The 20,498-nt window shown below is 52.4% G+C and overlaps 1 protein-coding gene across 4 annotated transcripts in view; it reads left to right on the forward strand.

Annotated features, from left to right (window-relative positions):
• The window catches only part of Axin2 (axin 2), a 31,954-nt gene that overhangs the window by 3,959 nt on the left and 7,497 nt on the right, over window positions 1-20,498 (forward strand). For all 4 annotated transcript variants that reach the window (XM_029484021.1, XM_021176142.1, XM_021176143.2 and 1 more), the window contains exons 2-7: window positions 231-1,183; window positions 8,521-8,661; window positions 16,358-16,460; window positions 18,909-19,049; window positions 19,198-19,703; window positions 19,942-20,136. In XM_029484021.1, the coding sequence (XP_029339881.1) occupies window positions 369-1,183; window positions 8,521-8,661; window positions 16,358-16,460; window positions 18,909-19,049; window positions 19,198-19,703; window positions 19,942-20,136 (1,901 nt within the window). In that variant the 5' untranslated portion in view covers window positions 231-368. The remainder of the gene's footprint in view (window positions 1-230; window positions 1,184-8,520; window positions 8,662-16,357; window positions 16,461-18,908; window positions 19,050-19,197; window positions 19,704-19,941; window positions 20,137-20,498) is intronic.

Here is a 20,498-nt window from a genome sequence, read left to right on the forward strand (position 1 = left end):
CGCGCGCGCGGAAAAAGTGTGTGGGGAGCTCAGATTTCAGATTTCGCCTTTGAAAAAGCTGCGTCGGATACTTGAGATGAGCACCTCGCGGATAGCTGGGTTGCTTGATTTGAATTTGAGGAGTTGAAAAGCCTGTTTACTTTCTTGCTTTGATGTTGGGTAGATCTGGTTTTGATTAGATCAATACCCTTTTCTCTCTCCCACCTCCCCCCCCCTCCTTTTCTTTCCAGAGAGGAGGCTCACATGAGCCCCTGCTGACTTAAGAGAGACCAAGCGGTTTGCTGAGAGGAACTGGAAGAAGAAAAAGCAGGAGGAAAAAAAAAAAAAGCAAAACAAAACCCAAACTCAGTGAGACGCTCTCCCTCACCATGAGTAGCGCCGTGTTAGTGACTCTCCTTCCAGATCCCAGCAGCAGCTTCCGCGAGGATGCTCCGCGGCCCCCGGTTCCGGGAGAAGAAGGGGAGACCCCACCGTGTCAGCCTAGTGTGGGCAAGGTCCAGTCCACCAAACCTATGCCCGTCTCCTCTAATGCTAGGCGGAATGAAGATGGACTGGGGGAGCCCGAGGGGCGGGCCTCCCCCGATTCCCCTTTGACCAGGTGGACCAAGTCTTTGCACTCATTGTTGGGTGACCAGGATGGTGCATACCTCTTCCGGACTTTCCTGGAGAGGGAGAAATGTGTGGATACTCTGGACTTCTGGTTTGCTTGTAATGGGTTCAGGCAGATGAACCTGAAGGATACCAAAACTTTGCGAGTGGCCAAAGCAATCTATAAGAGGTACATTGAGAACAACAGCGTTGTGTCCAAGCAGCTGAAGCCCGCCACCAAGACCTACATACGAGATGGCATCAAGAAGCAACAGATTGGCTCGGTCATGTTTGACCAGGCACAGACCGAGATCCAGGCGGTGATGGAGGAAAATGCCTACCAGGTGTTCTTGACTTCTGACATTTACCTGGAATATGTGAGGAGTGGGGGGGAAAACACAGCTTACATGAGTAACGGGGGGCTGGGGAGCCTAAAGGTCTTATGTGGCTACCTCCCCACCTTGAATGAAGAAGAGGAGTGGACATGTGCCGACCTCAAGTGCAAACTCTCACCCACCGTGGTTGGCTTGTCCAGCAAAACTCTTCGGGCCACCGCGAGTGTGAGATCCACGGAAACAGCTGAAAACGGATTCAGGTGAGGCTTGGACTGGGCTGGGGTGGGCTGGGAATGGGAATGGGGTTGAGCATCGGGGACAGGGCCTGGAAGATGAGCTAGCTTTGCAGATGTCTTCTGTAAGGGTGGGTAGGAGGTGGCTGGCTAGGCTGGGGGAGGCTGAAAAGGGTTGATTGAGAGCTAGGGCTTCTGGCTAGGAGCCCTTTGATCTCATGTTTTGTTGTTTGTGTGTGTGTGTGGGGGGGGGGGGCGTTGCAATGCAGACATAGCTGAGTACCTGCAGCCTTCCAGTGCTAACTTCAAACGGTGGCAAGCAGTGTTTATTAATATAGTTACTTATTATCCTGGGCTGTGGGGAGAGAGGAAAAGAGGAAGAGAGGATATGAATACAGCAGCTTTTGATGCCTCTGAGTCACTAGACCTACTAAGCGCCAGTTTGGGAAGGGGTCATTCCACTGCTAATCATCAAAGTAGAATGACTCTGGCTTGGGGGGAGGGGCAGCTGGGTTATGGTGTGCACTGGGGCTGGGGGCGGGGGGGGGGGGGGGGGGGAGGATATGAGTGGAATCTTTTGGACTTTTCTTGTTAAGAGCCAGCAAGCGGCTGCAACAACTGAGTTTGCAGTTCCCTTTGTAGAATTCGGTATTTCCCAGGAAGGAAGGAAGGTTTCTGACTAACTTGGGGAAGGCCCTGAGACTTTCTCCTATGAAGGAGCCCTCACTTTGGAGTCTGCTGGGCTAATAATCCAGCTTTCAAATGCATTTGAGCCCCCAGGGTGAGACGTCAGTTGATGGTTTGTTGCTTAGTGCTGATAGAGAAGTGTGTGTGTGTGTGTGTGTGTGTGTGTGTGTGTGTGTGTAGGGGAGGGGAACTTAGCCGTCCAGATCACTTTCTCTTTTTAAAGATTCTAAAACAAACAGCCCATTATAGATTGGCTAAGTCTCAAGATACTTGGTCCTTGCAGGCAACTTCAGACCTGTTAGAATGCATTTCTCTGCCCTTCGCTTCTGGCGATCCCAGAAAAGGATGCACCTATTATAATTTTAGTCTGTTGCCTGTGACATGCAGGACGGGAGGTGTGTGTGTGTGTGGGGGGGGTCGGTCACACTGGATTGCTATCTGCATGGCTTTATTCTTCTGTCCCTGTGCATTTCTCCATGTCAGGGACTCAGGATATGATCTGCACAGGGTCTCTGGAGATCTCCCCGGCTTTGCGGGGCGTGGCCTCCAGTGTCCCGCAGCAGCTGGAGGGGTACGCCCCTGACTGCTGATCTGGAGCCTCTCGGGTTTCCACCATCAGGTCCTGCATGATGTAGGCACGAGATCTCCAGTTTTGACTGCTGCTGGCAAGTAGGGGAAGGGCTTGCTCTCCAGTCACCAGAGGGCGCTCTTGCAGCTTTGGGAGTGAACTTAACCAATTTTCAGACATCTGGTCTACACCTAAATGGAACTGGCTTGACTTTCTGAAGGCAAGTGTAGGATCACAGGAAGGGGAGTGGTTAGTGGCTCTTGGCTTGCAGAGCTAGGCTGTTTGCTTGAGGCTGTTGGGGCTGCTGTAGCTGGGTGCACACAGGCACCTGCATCCCTTGTCCCTCTCCATTGCAAGACTTGTAGGTAAACTTGGCCGTTGGCTTCCTTCCCTTGCAGCCTGGCAGCCAGTGATGAGACTCCTTAAGGCCTGTGGTAAGGCTGCTTCCCCAGCAGCCTTCGGACAGAGAGTCTTCTGTGCCTTCAGTGTCAGGCCCAGAGTGTCACCGATGTAAATAGCACACAGTGCGGGTTTCCCAGGGTCAGCAGTAAGAAAGCGCTTTCCAGGCAAGGCGCTGGGAACTGTGGAGGCCATTGATGAATGAATGGAGGACAGCTCTTGAGTGACCCCGTTAGCTTCCACACTAGGTCAAGCATGTGTTCTCCTACAGTTACGTTGGAATGACATATTTACCTGGACACGCCCAGGTGGCCCTTACTTCTTTCTAACATGAAGGCCAGTTCCAGCCTTGCCATAGCATTGCTTGGGTAGAAAACTTTCTCAGCTTCACGGTCCCATCTGTGAGGTGGGTGGGCACCGTCCTCTCCTGTCTGTGTCCTAAGGTTGTTCTTAGGGTCAGAGTCATAAACATGAAAGGCTTTTGTAAAGGGAAACACTTTGAAAAGATGTTAAGTGTTATAATTAGTATAATTAACAATAATAATTGGGTCTCAAAAAGGGCAACAAGGTTAGCACATGGCTGTTTTAAATGGCAACTCTGAAGGTTTTAGCCCATTCCTCATTATAATATTTTAGATCCCCCCTCCCCCGCTTTCTCTACTTTTTGAACTTTTAAAAGTCTGCCTTTCAGCATTATTGGAACACAGGGACCAGCCCCCTCCCCCCCTCTTAGAGTTGAGTCCCCCACCCCCATCTGCTCACAGCTCACTCATCCCACTGGAGCCAAGTTGAGGAGGTTACCCAGTGAAGTGAATGAAGGAAGCAGCTTGAACCTGCTGAGGGGCAGTCCACCTCAGCTACACACAGTCATCTTGGCCACTGGGTGCCCAAGGCACCGGCCAGCCTTCCAAGCCCTGTGTTTATGTGGGCACTCAAAGGAGCCTAAGATTTTAACGACTTGTTTGTACCCTTACCGATTTGGTGTCGGGTTTAATATAAATAGTTGGGACGGAAGAGCAGAAATTACCCTTGGAGGGAAGGGCTCTGGTTTGTGCCTGGTTGAGTGGGATGCCTGGGCCCTTGATGGTCTTTATAAATAGCTAAGGGCGTAAGTGACCTGCTGGTTGGAGCCTGTGCCCTAACCCCTCACACAAACAACGCCCCTTCCCCCGCCAGCGTTGAGGTGTGTTAGAGCCATGTGGAGCCAGGGCTGTGAGCTAAGGCACTAGGCCCACACTTATTTTAAGAGGGAGGATACAGAAATGAGCATTCAGAGTGTGCGTCCCTTTCTGCCCCGGCCCTGGGCAGGGTTCATCTACCTCCCCTTGGGCCTTCTGCTCTGGCCTGGCTTAAAATCCCAGGGGCCCAGCAGACTGTCCTGTGCCTGGCCACAAGGGCTTCCTGTTCTCTGAAAGAACTCTGCTGATGAGGCCCGTTTGTGTGTGCGTGTGAGGAGCCATTGGAATCAAGTTTGGCTTCAATTATCAAAGAAAATGATGCCACAGGATAGCTATGCGGAGAGCAGTGGCCAGTAATGAGAGGACGAAACGCCAAGGAGCGCAGCTGGCTAAGACACACTCCGCAAGCCAGCCGTGCTTGGTTACAGAAGACACTGTCCACCCATCCGTCCCTCCATCCTGCCTCCCAGAATGCTAGTCCAAGAGGGTATTGACCTGACCGTAAAGTGTCAGAGGCTCTCACAGAGAGCCCCTAAGCTCAGCCTCAGAAGTGGGTCCTCTTGTTCTCTTGGGAGAGGGTCCTCAGAGGGAGGCCCTTTGATGGGTTCTTTTGGCTCCCCATAGCCGGGGTGGGTGGTTGGGGAGGAAGTAGGCCCAGCATTTCCTAAAGAGGCCCTGGACTGGCTGGGCATACACACTTCCTTCCCTCAGGAGCCATGATGTCCTATTAACGAGTCAGCTCAGTGGCAGAGTGGCTGGTGGGTGCATGGCCCACACTGTGTCAAGCCTCTAGGCTCTGCAGGAAGGCAGAGAGACCCTGCACATTTGGGAGTACGACCCTCTTGAAATCATCAAAGCATCCGGGCACACTTAAGGTAGCATGCTCCAGTCTCCCACCGTGCCCTTTTTTAAGTAATCACGAGAAAAGAGCTCTAATCTAGTTTCTTAAAGTTACAAGGCACTTTGGAGAAAGTTTGAAGCGCTTACAAGCTGAGTATCTGCTGTGTATTCCCCCCACCCCCACCCTGCCCCTCTCTCTGCCTGTCTTGTTATGGTTGTAGGAAAATCCAAGCACTTTCTTGCAGTCAGCTGAGTTAAGAGCAGTGTATTCCATTTTTAATGACTGATCACACAGTAGCCCTCTATTTTGGAAGTGGAGGGAGACAAGTTTATTTTGGGAGCCATGTGCGAAAGGGGTGTGTGTGTGTGTGTGTGTGCGTGTGCACACACACACACACACACAGACCCTCAGGGTTTGACTTGGGCATCTTTTTTGTTGCAATGGTGAGGAAGGAATTTCTATTGAGTCATTTTCTCCTTTAAGAGGCTGGAGTTTAAGTCTTAGATCTGAGACGCTGCTGATGTGTTAATACCACCAAGATAGCAAGACCAAGGGGAGGGAAGGTGTTTGAAGGCTATTTAAGGCCGCTTTCGCTGTTTTGATCTTGTACCGCTGCTGTGCCTCTTGAAGACCTTTTCAGCAGCCCATTTGATGGATGTAGGTCTTTGAAGGAGGCTCAGCCAAGTTTGGAGCTCCTGCCATGGGGCCACCCCTGCTTTTGGTGTTGGGGATGCACGTGTGAAGACAGGTTGTCTCCCCCACAGAGCACACGGTCTTTCAGCTGTGATACATGCTAAATACTACAGCTTTGAAAGGAGGAGAGGTTTGGGGACACACCATCTCTCCATTTTTGCTAGCATTTGGGTACTGGGAGCACGACTGGGGTACTTGCCCCACCCCACCCCCCCATTTCAATGCTCTTGCCTTTAGAAACTGCAAGGCATGTTTGAACTGTCCGGTTTTTTTTTCTTTTTCAGCCCATCCTGGAGCTGTGTCCTGCCCCCATTAGCTAAGCCAACACCAGCTCTAGGCCCCTGACTTCTACACCACATCATAAGTGTGCAGACTGTATGTAACACTGGATTCCCAAGGAGGGGACCCTGTAGTAGTTACTGAGACAGGCCCATCCCAGCAGGGGACTCCAGACTGCTTTCAATAAAGACTTGGCCTGTCTCTGTCCTCTCTCACCCCATGTGGTGCCTGTCGCTGCCCATTCAGCCTCTAGAGGCGAGAGTGAGCAAGGACTCACCATCTTCCTGTGAGTCCCTTGCTAGCTGGGAGCCTACTGCCACTGGTCACCCCCTCAGTTGCCTCTGCCCCCTGTGCTCTCCATCCTTGCTATCTTGGTTGCCTGGGAACTCCAGAGTGAGGACTTGCTGGCGAGGAACAGGCAGGGATAGTCTTAGCAGTCTTAAATTCTCATTAAAAAGTATGAGGAGGTGACAAGTCTCCCTGTCCTCAGCAGTAGGGCAGCACCGTGGCCTAGGGGCAATTTAGAGCCACGTGTTAAAAGAGTACAGACAGTTTACATGTAGTACCCCTGGTTTGCACTTCTAGGCATTTCTGTTTCTGAGCCACAAGTCTAGACTGGTGACATGGGACAGAAACAGGGCCCCAGCTAATGTCCAGCTGCACTCAGTTGCTCTCTCATTGGTTGGTCTTGATGGTTAGCCTTATTGGGCCCCTTGTAGGAGATTTCCAGATGCTGGGCAGGCACTGTCATGTGACTATGGTATAGCCTTGTTCTGGTTGACAGGACAGCAAGGAGGTCCCCCCATCTCAGGTCACTCGGTGAGAGAGACTCGGGGATCCAGGTAGAGCAGAAGCTCTTATGCTGGGGCTTCATCCCCACATTCTTTTCTAGTTCCCCCTGCCCCCCCCCCCCCCCCGAGAGCCTCGCCAGCTTAGGGCAGCAGTTCACCCCTGGGCTTCTGTTTATACTTGCTCTCCCTTCCAGACCAGCCACGGCGCCCTCTTGGGTCCCATGTGCTGCTAGTAGCTATGATACTATTCCCCCCCCCCCCCCGACTCCTGGCCCCTCTCTGTCCTGTTAGGATAGACTCTGGCCTTACCAAGATGGCCTGCTTGGCCCTTGTACCAGTCATAACTAGTATAACTAGCTTTAGCCTAGCTGGTTAGAGCCCACCCACCCCCTCTCTTCTTAGTCTGGAGAGGACTCTGCAGTCAGTCTTCCCTACCCGCCATGTTCTGAGTGTCCCAAGTCATCTCAAATTCCTGCTGGTCTGACACCATGCATGCACCTGGTTCATTTCCAGCTAGCCTTGCTAGGAACCCCTCCATCATACCCTGCCTTGGATTCTAAACTCTTAGAACTTTCTAAAGCATCTTGTGATCAGCAGAGAGAGAGAGAGAGACCGAGTGAGAACACACAGTCCATTTGTGCCCAACCAGTTCCCACTCTGCAGAGTGGCTGCTGTGTGCCTGGCACCACTAAGGGCCTTATCTGGAAAATGGGCACTGTACCCTGTGCCTTCTGCCTGAGAGAATGCTTGCGATCTGATAGGCTTTCAGCAACACCCAAATACCTGCCTTATGACAAGTCCTTTTATTATGGTGACGTTTCCCAGCCAGAACCTGGGGGCCTGGAGACCAAAGCCCAGCATAGTGCTGATCATGACCTTTCCCAGGTCCCTCTGCTCTGCCAGCCCCACAGCTATCTTTATGGAGCAGCTGCTGAGGGCTGATGGAGCGTGTCTCCTTTTGGAGCTTTTTCCTCTTCTGTTCATGGCTGTCAGCCGAGCCCCAGGAGGACTATGCCAGGCGCTAGGTAAAGGAAGCCTCCTCCAACTTCAGGCCGACTGACCCCTGAAAGGGATCCTTCCTGCAGCCCGCTGCCCCCCCCCCCCCCAAACAGAAGTCTTTAGCCTTGATACAAGTGAAGTGCAGCCCAGCAGGAGACAGGCACACTGGTTGTTCTGGGAGGAGATCAAGAGAGTGAAATGGGAACCCACAGGCCACTAAGACAAAGGGGCTGGAGACCCCTGGAGGAGGGGCTGGGGCCTGCCTTTGACTAACTGCTCATTTCAGCCTTGGCTCCTTAACCAGCCCCAGGGAAGGAAGGCCACGGTGGGGGGAAGGGCACTGCAGGCACAGGAATAGCTGCCACTGGGCTCCTGAGCATCTGTGCCATCTTTCTCTCTCTCTGGCTGACTGTAGACCTAGGTCAAAGGGGGAAGAGTCACCCAGGCCCAGATCTGGGCTTGAGCATCTCTGGACCAGGCTGGCAGATCTCAGATGTGGGAGTTAGGATGCCTCAGGTGCTCCTGAGCCAGAGAACTGGCTCGGATGCAGTGACCAGGAGAAGAAAGACAGCTGTCTCCTGGCTTCTTTCAGCTTACCCTGGTTCTCAGTCCTAGAACATTGTCCTAGCCTCCAGGCCTATAGCAGTCAGTTCCCGCCCCTCTGTGTGTGAGTATTTAGGAGCTGGTAGCATTTCCTGGCAGCCTCTGCGACACTTGTCTCTTGAGGGCTGGGGAACCCAACCACCTCCTCTCCAAGGGGAGACAATTTCCTTACTGTGGCCATCTGCCCAGGCCTGCAGCTAGGCCTGGGTAGCACGTTGGCATAGGCCAGATGTGGGATCATGCACTACATCATTCTGGGGTCACCCAATGGCCTGGGTTTCCAGTGGGGAATCAGTGACCACAGTCCTCTTGTCCTTTTCCCATAGGTCCTTCAAGAGAAGCGACCCGGTTAATCCTTATCACGTAGGTTCCGGCTATGTCTTTGCACCAGCCACCAGCGCCAACGACAGCGAGTTATCCAGCGACGCACTGACCGATGATTCCATGTCCATGACAGACAGTAGCGTGTAAGTATCCCGGTGTCCCTTCCACATGGGGTGGGGGGGGATACCCCGGGGAGAGGGGGCGGGGGGCGGGTGTCATCCATCCTCACCCGCTTAGCAGAGCCCGTCTCTGAGTGGCCATCGGTTCCCTGGGCAGGATGTGTGCTGGGTAGGATGCAGGTGAAGAGTATCGTGCGTGGAGCATGGTGGTCTGGGTGGGTTCAGTAGGAGCTTTGAAGGGACAGCTAGGGTGGTGTCTTCACGGAAGGAAACCAGAGTATATAGTGGAAGGCTAAGTGGATTTTCTGGTTGTGCTGCAGAATGAACAGGCAGAACACAGGACATTATTACAAGGGTTTTGTTTTGTTTTGGTCTTTTGAGAGAAGGCCATTAAAGGCAGGGAGCAGAAAGCCAGACCTCTCCAAAGGGCCAGAGTGCCCACTCTGCCTATGTGCGTGTGTTCCAGTGAGCATCCCTCAGGTCTCTGTTAATGAAGGCCCAAGCCTGTGCCAGAGACTGGGGCCCGAGGAAGGGGCCTCCTTCATAGGACTGTCTGATCTCAGACCCTTGGCCAACAGATGGCTTTGATAGATATTTCTAAAGCACTCCAAGCCATTGAAGTGGTCCGATGAGGTCAGCGGACTGTCAGGCAAGGTCATGCTTTGAGTCTGTGGGTCATTTGAAGTGAAGTCAGATCTATGGATAGACAGCATCAGCTTTCCGTGAGTCTCATAGTGAGTGGAGTTTGGGGTGTAGTCGTGGTCTGGCCACCCTCTTTCTGGCCACCCTCCTGGTGTTTGATTCAGGAAAGTCAGGGTAGAATTTGGCATGGCCAAAACTCCCCAAAGGCTTTCCTCACCCAGCACCCAATTGAGAACCGGCATTTTGGAAAGCCCTTTGAAGGCCTTCTTCCAGCAAGGGTCAGATCAGGATTTCTCCTGCTGAGCGAATGACCTTGAAAGACAGACGGCCCATAAGCTTGCACTGTGAAGTTCTGGGACACTTTTTTAGTCTTTGCTCCTTTTAGCTTCTTAAAATTGAACTAACTGGCTTCTGTTGGCTGGCGTCCTGTAGCCTGGCTGGCTGCATAGGTCCAGTTGGAAAGTGGGGGAGGCTAGTTTGGGGCTCTTGACCCCAATGTTTTAACCCCCATCTGCTCTTATTGAGTTATTTCAGTTTTCCCTGTCAGTAAAGTGACAGATACTTTTTAGGGGAAAAGTTGAAGTTACTTATTTAAAATAACTTACTGTCTTATATGTGTGCATTTGGTGTTTTGCCTGCACGTGTGTCTGTGTGAAGGCATCAGGTCCCCTGGGACTAGAGTTACAGATGGTTGTGAGATGCCATGTGGGTGCTGGGAATTGAACCTGGGTCCTCCGTAAGAGCATCCAGTGCTCTTAACTGCTACGCCCTCTCTCCAGCCCCAGTAGAAGTTTAAAGAATGTCATTTTGGCATTAGTGAGAGTAAGGGGCACATTGTTTATCCACCAGGAGCGAAAGGTCTCAGAGAACTGGTTCCATTTTCATAATTGGCTGAGCTCTTTAACTGTCCACACAGGGTAGGGGGAATCCTTCTTTATTTATCTTATGTCTGAGTGTTTTACCTGTGTGTATGTATGCATGAATGTATGTATGTATGTATGTATGTATGTATGCATGTATACTGTATGTGTGCCCCATGCTCATAGATGTCAGAAGAGAGCACCAGATCCCCAGGAACAGGAGTTAGGGGTGATTGTGGGTGCTGAGAACCTAACCCAGGTCCTCTGCAAGAGCAACAAGCGCTGAGCCATCTCTCCAGTGTCCCCCCCACCTCACTACCCTCAAAGAACATCTCACTACCCTCAAAGAACTTCCAAAGACTCACATTATTCTTTAATAGAATAATTTTGTTTAGTTTGTTGTTTTGTTTTGTTGAGACCGGATCTCACTCTGTAGCCCTAGCTGGTCTGGAACTCACTGTGTAGACCAGGCTAGCCTTGAACTCACAGCATTCTGCCTCCCAAGTGCTGAGAATAGAGGCATGCAAAGGCTACCATATCTGACCCTAGTTTGCTTCCTGGTGGTCCAACAAGTTAGTATCGGGGCTTTCATGATGTTTTGTAGGTCTTTGGCTGTGAGGTTTGTAGGGCCTGGGTCCCCATGTCTACTGCTCTCCTCTCTCTCTCTGTCTGTCTGTCTGTCTGTCTGTCTGTCTGTCTGCTGAGCCCTTGGCTCTCATGTCTGGGCTCGGCCTCCCTTAGGACACAGTAGTTACAGAGTGTGTGGTAGCCTCGCTGCTACATGTAAAATAAGAGCAGGCTGGGACTGAATGAAGGCATTGAGTGAATCTCCAAAGTCCGGTGCCCTTTACGTAAGCCCGTGGGGCTTCTGTTTAGATTTCTTAGAGACTATTTTTGGCTCGCTTCCTGGTCCTTGGCTGAGTCTCAGTCCTCATCACTGAGGTGTTATTCTGGGTTCATGATGAGATAACTTGGGTGTGGTCCCATGCTTGTTTCTATTTGACCTCACAGGACCCAGTCAGCAAGGTAGGCAGTGACCACTGCCGACAGCCGCAAGCAAGCAGGAAGTAGCATCGGGAGTCCCTAGCCATGGCAGAGGCAGAACTCAGACCCAGGCTGGATGTGGCGCCTGCCCAGCCGCGCCTTCCATGGTCACCATGAGACGTTAGTGGAACCAGTTGTCTTTGAGGCCTTTAAACCTCTTTCCGTTTTTCTTCTTGTTGATAACTGATCGTCATGCTTTGTTTTCTCAGTTGGGGGAAGATCCCCCCCCTCAAATCTTCCTCATTTATTATTATTATTCTTTTAATCCTTTCCCAGGACGAAAAGGCCTCACATAGCCCTGGCTGGTTTTGAATTCATTGTGTAGCCAGAGATGTCCATGAATATCTGATCCATCTGCCCCCATCTCCTAAGTGCCTGGCGTTATAGTTATGTGCTGGAGTTCACACCCAGGGACTTGACGTCCTGCAATGCTGGGCAGTAACCCTCAATCTCATGTAAACATGACTGCTTCCCGCCTCACTTACAGCACTTGTGGATCGACTTAAATATGGGGAACCTACTTTGAGACCCTGAAGAGTTGCCAGGCACAGACAGACTCTAGGGAGCATGGGGCCAAAAGGGGCCGGTTGAACAAAGGGGATAACAACTTGTCACTTGGCAGCCTTTTTTTTTTCAGGCCCCTGGTGGCCTGTTCTCTGGCCTTGTAACAGGGTGCCATGTCATGGTGGGCAGATGTTGAATAAACCAGAAACTTAGGGAAAGGTATTGTGAGATGTAGAGTTTGTGGGTCCGGGGTATCTTAGCCCAGACAAGTGGGCATTCCTGCAGATTCCTCTTCACAGATGTATCCACTTGTGTGTGGTTAGACTAAGAGGGCAGTTGGGTTCCTCCAAGGGCTTCTGGGAATTATCTGGAGCTGCCTCTGGGAGTGTGGCGAAGGGTCTTCATGAACAAGAGCCCACTTATGGGACTTGCTTGTACTTTGAGGCTCCTATGAGTATCCAGAGATCGTCAGCTGCCAGGAATAGGGTGGTCCTCCCTCCCCTCCCCCCCAGGGTGATCCCCAGTCTCAGGCTAAACAGACTTGGCTTGGGGTGGTGTGAAGCACTTTTTGGCCAGCCAGCCCTTGGTATGTGTGATCTACCCTGTGTTGGGCGGTCACCCGGGATTCCCAGGGCTGGGATTAGACACCCCCCCACCCCCCACCTCTTCAGAGCTCTGCCAATTGTGGGCCTTGTGCAGATGAGAGCGCCAAGTGAGAAATAAAGTGTGTGTGTTGGGGCGGGATGAAAAGCAAAGCTGAATCGCTTTCACTGCATTGTTCATCTAGGGAGGCTTAGAGGGGGTGAGAGGGTAGCAGGCCCCTTTGAAATGGGCTTGAACAAGTGAATAGGAGCGCCCCATCAAGCATGCCAAGAGGCCTGGCTGCTTCTCCCCCTCACAATGGCCAGCGTGGGCTGCTGGGGGCCGAGGGGCTGGGGAGCAGGGCCGGCTGCCCCGCTGCGAGCTGGGAGGGGACAGGGACGAGGGGTGTGTGTATGTGGGGAGGGGGGCGGTCAGAGGCAGCTCTCAATAGACTCCAGAAGGTTGGAGTTCATTAGACACAAGTCCAGGGGAGCAATCATCTCATTTGCGACAGAACCAATTAAGTCCCCCACCCCGGGGCCTTTGCAAGAGGCCTGGGTAGGAGATGGGCGGGGCCGGCCAGGTCTTGGGGCTTCCCTGGGACCTGCGTGCCTTAGCCTGGGTGTGCGGGGGCAGAAGGGCCACCTCCCAGATTCCAGTGTTGTGTCGACTTCTCTTTTGCCACTAAGTAAAAATCCCTCTTAAAGATGGCTGGGGGTCGGGGTTGGGGTGGAGTCACGTCCCCATTTTAGCCCCCCCCACCCCCAGAAGACTGTTTTATGAGCTTGTTACTCTGAAACCTGCATTCTCAGAAGAAATGGCTCTAATTTCTAGTCCCCTCCTTTGAAAGTTAACTGCCAGACTTCCAGCACAATCCAGGTTCTGAGAGGGTTAGGAGCAAGAGGCTCATGGGAAAAGGGTACAGAGTGCCAGGTTTAGGAGGGAGGAGTCTGGAAGCAGCTGCAGTTTGCTGCCCAAGTTCAAGGACGCTCAGAGGAGGGTACTAGGCTTCTCCCGCTTGCCTTTTTGTGGGGAGATGTTCCTATCATCAGGATTGGCTGCGTCTGACTGTAGCTTGCTTCTGGTCTGTGTGTCCCATACATAAACCCAAGATGACTTTTCTCCACTCCACAGGGTGGGTGGCGGTTGTTGTTTTACTCACTGTTTTTATTTCCTCATACCTTCCGTGGGGAATTTGGTCTGACGCTGGGGAGTGCGTCCCAGAGAACTTCAAATATTACCTTATCTTACAGACCAGGCTTTTGATGTTGGCTGTGATCAGAGGCCGCTTCAGAGTGGCTGCCAAATGCGGGTGCACACGTGCACTCACGCCTGCTATTTCAAAGCCACCGGAAGAAGTGACATTCAGGTTAGGCTGGGCACAGTGGAGTCAAAGGGCTGAGCTAATTGGCTCAGCTTAAATGGCAGCTAAGTGGAGTCTACACTTCAAAATCCGTGCGTCCCAGAAACAGCTGGGCCCGGCAGCAGGCTTGTTAGCCAAAACGTTTGTAATTAAAGGAGACTGTACAGGGACCAGAACTCTGGCGCTCTTCAGCCCAGGGTTAGGAGCAGCCAGGACACTGGTCATAAACTTCTGGAGCCCGAACAGAAGAAAGGAGAGGCCCCTTTTGGAATGAGGGGCTGTTTTGGAAGAAGATTCCCGGCTAGGGGGAATTAAAGACATATTTCCAGGAAGGCGCCTCTAAGCCTCTGGCTTCTCCAAGCTAAAATTCCCCCTTTGGGCTCTGGGCACCAGCTGCCTTTCCTATGGCTGGGTCCTTCACCTTCGCTGGATGTTGTGAGAGGGTACTTAGGAAATAACTTACTCCTCCCGCCGGTTGCTCTGGCTGTCACCTGCCTCCCACCTCCACTCCACGCGTGGACACACACAGGTGCACACGCACACTCTTTTTTTTTTTCTCTCTACATTATATGGAGAAAGCGTACAAGATAGAAAAGCGTCGACATTGATTTCTATCTGAGAGGAAAGGAAGATGTCTAAGGAAGGATTGCCTGGCAGATGAAGGGCAGAGTTGAAGGGCGTGGCTAGGGAGACTCTCCTCAGACTATTGTGTGTACATGTGTGTGGGTGTGTGTGCCACAGTGCATGTGTAGAGGTCAGGGTTCAACCTTCCCCCCAACCTCTGGCCCCCTTAGGACTCTAGAACTCTGATGTAACCTGTTCCAAGGTAGGGGTATATGGGTAGCCACCTCCCACCATTAAGACCCCAGAGGAAGAGCTGGTCATAAGAGAGGTATGGTCATTTATGCAGACCTGGGATAGGGACATGACAGACTGCGGGTGACAACGGCCGCGCCCCCCCCCGCCCCCCCACTCCCACAGCCAGTGAGTGCTAACGGTAGAAGAAGTTGTCCCGTCCGTCCTTTCATAGTGTCACATGGCTTCCTGGGGCTTAGGAGAGGGTCCCCGTGTTCAGCCCATCAGGGTACATTGGTACTGGAAACAGGCTGCTGAGTTACCAGTACCTGTTCTAGAGGTCAGCAGTGGCTGGCTTGGCTCGGGAGCCTGAGGTACCATTTCTGGTCACCTATAAAATGTGGTTCCTGTGAGAACACAATCTGATGGCGTGTCAGGTGTGTCCAGTAGCAGCACCTGAACTTGATCCACAGGAGTTAGCAGCTCCAGGCTGTCTATAGTCGGGTGCAATTCATATGCCAGTGAGGAACCCCAGGTCACTGCTGGCGTCTAGACAGTTGTTCCAAGGCGAGTAAGTGGAGTCCTCAGAAAGTTAGCTTTAGATGCACTGTGTAGCTGGACTTAAAACCCGCTTAACCCTCTTCACCTTCAGGAGCCTTGGAGAGTCAGGAACTTACTTTCTGCCAGCTTCTACCTCCTCTGGGGCAGGGCATGCAACTTGAGTTCCTGTCCCCCATTCTGAACTTTCTTCTTCCCCCCTCCCAGTGTGCCTTGATGTAGTTACCCGTCCTGCGTCCTCTCAGCGTTGGAATTAGTCGTACTGTTGGCTTAGCAGGGTCTTCACCATCCCCTCAGGGACCCTGTTCTGTGGTCCAGGCCAGCCACCTTCCAGAAAACAGACAAGGTACCACAGGTCAGCCATTCCTCCTGGCCGCTGCTCAGACACTTGAGTGGCACCTTCTGCTGGCTAGACGAGGGTTCTTTCCTTCCTGCGATGAACAAAACACCAGAGGAAAGGGAAGCAATCAGGTTTTTAGTAATTAGTTAGTATTTAGCCTAATTTTAGTATCATAGCCTCTGAGTGTGGAAGTTTGTGACCCCTGGGGTCTCCGGAGGAGACATCCGTGGGGAAAGTCACACCTTTGCAGTCAGGCTGCTAAGTCTGAGACACATTTTTTGTTTTGTTTAAAAATGGTATCAGCTCTTCACTCTTCCTTCCGCTTGCTAAGTAAGGATTGTGGTTGTTTTTGATTTTGGATTTTTTTAATGTTGTTTTGTTTTGTGAGTCAGGGTCTCACTAAAGAGTAGGTCTGGAACTCACAGAGATCCAGCTGGGATTAAAGGCTTGTGTCTCCATACCTGGCCCCTGGTTTGTTTTTAAAATAGATTGAAAGACATGGTCCTAGGAAGCTCACCCAGAGTTCATTAGCCACACCCCAACTTTAGATTGCACGCCCCCTACCCCTGCAGACCCCCCCTTTCTTCTTTGTCCATTGTCATGGTAGTTACCACTTTGGACCCATTTGTCTTTGCACACTGCCCTGCGACACTCTTAGGGTACCAACTTCCTAAGAGGAGTGGAACCTTCTGTCCTCCTGCCTGCTGACCTCTTGCAGAGGGGCGGTGAGGTCTGACATGTTGCAGGTTCTTGGGTGTTTGTTTGTAGTGCCTTGTAGGAGGGGCTTTGCTCTTAGATCTTTATGTTCCTGCATCTGGGAGAGACAAGTTGCCTCGGATGACAGCAGGCAGGGTTTGGAGTTTGGTCTTGGATGGGTCTTTCCCTATGTGACTGCACTTGGAGGTGCACGGCTCATCCCCAGGGAAGCGCGTGGCCTTTCCCGTTGGCAGAATCTCAGGGAGGGTCATGCAAGAGATGTCAGGTGCCGAGGTCGCCTTGGTGTGAGCCTGTGGACTTTGTCTTTTCCCTTAGAGATGGAATCCCTCCTTACCGCATGGGGAGTAAGAAACAGCTCCAGAGAGAGATGCATCGCAGTGTGAAGGCCAATGGCCAAGTGTCTCTACCTCATTTTCCGGTGAGTATAGATGACAGGACACCAGGACACGGGTAGTGAGGCCCTAAATTATTACAGGAGCTGGGAGGTGTAGGGGTGGGGGTGGGGGTGGGCAATGCCTGAGATTTGGAGTGAAGGAACAGAAAGGAGTGGCCGGACTGGGGAAATTAAATGGTTCTTTTGGATGTGGTGGTAATGGAGTGATGGTTTGATATAGTTCCTGAATCAAAGAATGGAAAAATTCTGTGGGGGAAAACAAGCAAACAAAATTTATCACTAGATGATGACATGGTAGTCTCACTGCATTCCTGCTAGACTAGAAGCCCCCCGAAGGCAGGGAGCCCCAAAAGAATCATCCTCATTCATTCATTCATGCCTGGTATATACACTAGCTCTTTGCCTGCATGTATTCCATGTGAATGCAGTACTCATAGAGGGCAGAAGAGGGCGTCAGGTCCCCTGGATTGGGAGCTACAGATGGTTGTGAGCTGTCATGTGGGTGCTGGGAATTGAGACTGGGTCCTCTGAAAGAGCAACCAATGCTCTTAACCTCTGACCCCCTCTCCACAGCCCCAGAGTTTTATCTGTTAGCTTCCGTGTATCCTGGACCTGCTACAGGTCCCATCACGGACAGGCGCTCACTAAGCCTGAAGTGAATGAGGTGGGAGGATCTCTGTGCGTTATGTCCTTGTGCCCTGCTCACCCCGGAAAGAAAATCACCTCCCATATACAGTCTTAGCTGTCCCATGCTCCAGAGCTTGGCTCTCTAGAGTCTGTGTCTGATGACTGTGGATGGGCGGGGGTGGGGTGGGGGGGTGTCTAGAAGTGAGCCTCCTTGGAGGAACCTCCTCCCATGCCTGAGGGAGGGTAACAAGTTCCTCTGGGGGCCTTCCCTCATATGTAACACATCCCTGAGGGCAGCCGGCACAGTCCACTGGGCTCAGGAGCCAGCCCAGAGGGCCTTGCCCAGGCTGGACTCTTTCTACGGTAGCCTGCTACCCAGGGTGCAGGGGGGAAAAAAGAGCATCCTATTGAGAGATGTCAGCTTCAGAGAATCCAGCCGGTTCATATGGCCGTGTTCTATTAAAAAAACTTAACACGTCAGACTTCTAGTCCCAGGTCACCTGAGTAGCATTACAAGATGGTGGCTCTCCTTGGAAACTCCTGGCACAGACAATGGCAGACTTACCTTGTCTAAAACTAGCATATTAGGATGACTTTGGGGAGTGATTTTATGATCTCTACCCCCACCCCCCATATACTGTAGATGACAAAGATATTTGAGTGTGGGGGTGGGTGGGTATGTGTTCATCAAAATTCTATTCCCCAAGACTATAAATGGGCTGATATTTGTCCTGGCCTGTGCCGATCAACTTTGGGGGATGTGTGGTTCCTGAAAGCAGCCTTCCTAAGAACAGCCATCCATCCACACAGGGGCTTTCCCTTCCCCCGTTCACTTGGTGCAGCTAAACGGTTTCTGTACTGAGTGAGACTGATTCTTCAGCTGGGAGAGCAAGTTGGCCTTCTGCTGTTCCCCACCCCAAAAGAAAAGAGGCAAAGCAAGAAGGAGATGGGGGTGGGGGGCGAAGGAGGAGGAGGAAGAAGAGGAGGAGGAAAGAGGAACAAATGGAGAGGTGGGGAGGGCAGAGTGGGGGGCGAGATGACAGAGAAAGGACAGAAAGCCGGGCGGTGGGGGTTCTCGCCGCTTGCAGTTCTTGGCAGGCTTTCTCGACGCCTTTTTATATTCCGTACTTGGTTTGGAGATGTTCCGTTTTCCCTTGATAGATCGGCTTCAGGCAGCCGAGCTCAGCAGTGTTCTGCTACTAGCCCGCAGCAGCTTTCTTCATTTTCTGTACAAAGAGAGGAGGAGGAGGGGAGGAGGGGAAAAATGAGAGAGATGGAGCAGTGTTGAGACAACACTACCTCAAAGGTGCCCAGTGTGAGGCCAGGAAATAAATTACCACTTCTTCTCTGATCTGGGGCCGGTGACTCTCCCCTCCCCCCTGCCTCTCTTCCAATCTTATTTATTATTATTTTTTTTTAATTTTCAACTCCCTTTCTGTTTAGACTCTACTTTTTTATTCCTTGAGTTGGTTTCTCTCCCCTCCCCATCTCAGAGGGCTGCCTTTTTTTTTGATGTTTGACAACAGTCTTTGAAGATTTTCTACTTCAGAGTAGCTACTGATGGGCTGGTTGTACTACAGAGAGAACAAGCAGGGCCTCTCGGAGTGCGACCAACTGCTCCTGCCCAAGGCAAACGCTGGTGGGGACCATGGCTCTCCATGAGGCCACAGAGCCGATGCATAAAAGTCCTGAGCAGCGCAGGCCGGCTCTCCACCCGCTCTCCACTCAAACACGGGGACCCGGCCCACATCAATGGGCCCCGCAAGCTCGGTCCAAGCTGGTATGGCCAGTGCCTGCCTGGCCTGCTAATGGTGCTTGGTTTCTGCCTTCTTCCCACACCCTCAGAGAACCCACCGCCTGCCCAAGGAGATGACGCCTGTGGAACCTGCTGCCTTCGCCGCCGAGCTCATCTCCAGGCTGGAGAAACTGAAACTGGAGCTGGAGAGCCGCCATAGTCTGGAGGAGCGGCTGCAGCAGATCCGGGAGGTAGGACAGGCTTGGGCATCCTCTCCACCCTGTGCATGCAGAAACGCGCATGGGTCTATGGGTGCGCCAACCCACGGGTGCATGAACCGGGGGGAGCGCGGAGACGTTGCTTTCTTGTTCACCACCCCTCTGGGTCCTCCCATTTCAGGATGAAGAAAAGGAGGGGTCTGAGCAGGCCCTGAGCTCACGGGATGGAGCACCGGTCCAGCACCCCCTGGCCCTCCTACCCTCCGGCAGCTATGAAGAGGACCCACAAACCATTTTGGACGACCACCTCTCCAGGGTCCTCAAGACCCCCGGCTGTCAATCCCCTGGTGTGGGTCGCTACAGCCCGCGGTCCCGCTCCCCCGACCACCACCACCAGCACCACCACCATCAGCAGTGTCACACCCTTCTTCCGACTGGGGGCAAGTTGCCCCCCGTGTCTGCTTGCCCCCTCCTTGGAGGCAAGAGCTTCCTGACCAAACAGACGACGAAGCACGTTCACCACCACTACATCCACCACCACGCCGTCCCCAAGACCAAGGAGGAGATCGAGGCAGAAGCCACACAGAGAGTCCGCTGCCTCTGTCCTGGAGGAACCGATTATTACTGCTACTCCAAATGCAAAAGCCACCTGAAGGCTCCAGAGCCCCTGCCTGGGGAGCAGTTTTGGTAAGTGACCAGCACACCCCAAAGGTGGGGCTTTTCTTCCAGCCTGAGTCCCGAGCAGGTGTGACGAGGGCCCACAGGGTCTGCTTTCACTTCCCGGAGGGGCTCTGGCGGAGGTTGCAGTACAGGCTGTGCTAGGTGCCATGGAACAGCCCTCAGTCTACCCTTGTGGGACTGCCCGATTCCAGGAGCCCTGGAGTTTTAATGAGATGTCTGGATTGGGTGTTCTCGTTCCCTACAGTGGCAGCAGAGGTGGTACCTTGCCAAAACGGAATGCAAAGGGCACAGAACCGGGTCTTGCACTATCGGCCAGGGATGGAGGGATGTCCAGTGCAGCGGGGGCCCCCCAGCTTCCTGGGGAAGAAGGAGACCGGTCACAGGATGTCTGGCAGTGGATGTTGGAGAGTGAGCGGCAGAGCAAGTCCAAGCCCCATAGGTAAATACCACTCCCCAGGGCTCTGACACAGAGGTGGTGTGGAGACGGCTATTTCTGCCGTCTGTGGAAAGCCACTGCCACTGCCCCTGCCATCTCAGTATTAGACACTGGGCTGAGGAGACCACAAAAATGTCAGGTTTTGGCAGTGCCTCCTGTTCGTGTTATGGTAGAGTTATTATTTTCTTCTTCTTCTTCTTCTTCTTCTTCTTCTTCTTCTTCTTCTTCTTCTTCTTCTTCTTCTTCTTCTTCTTCTTCTTCTTCTTCTCCTTCTCCTTCTCCTTCTCCTTCTTCTTCTTCTTCTTCTTCTTCTTCTTCTTCTCCTTCTCCTTCTCCTTCTTCTTCCTTCTTCCTTCTTCCTTCTT

This window comes from Mus caroli, chromosome 11 (assembly GCF_900094665.2).
Source record: "Mus caroli chromosome 11, CAROLI_EIJ_v1.1, whole genome shotgun sequence".
In the NCBI taxonomy this organism is placed as follows: domain Eukaryota; kingdom Metazoa; phylum Chordata; class Mammalia; order Rodentia; family Muridae; genus Mus; species Mus caroli.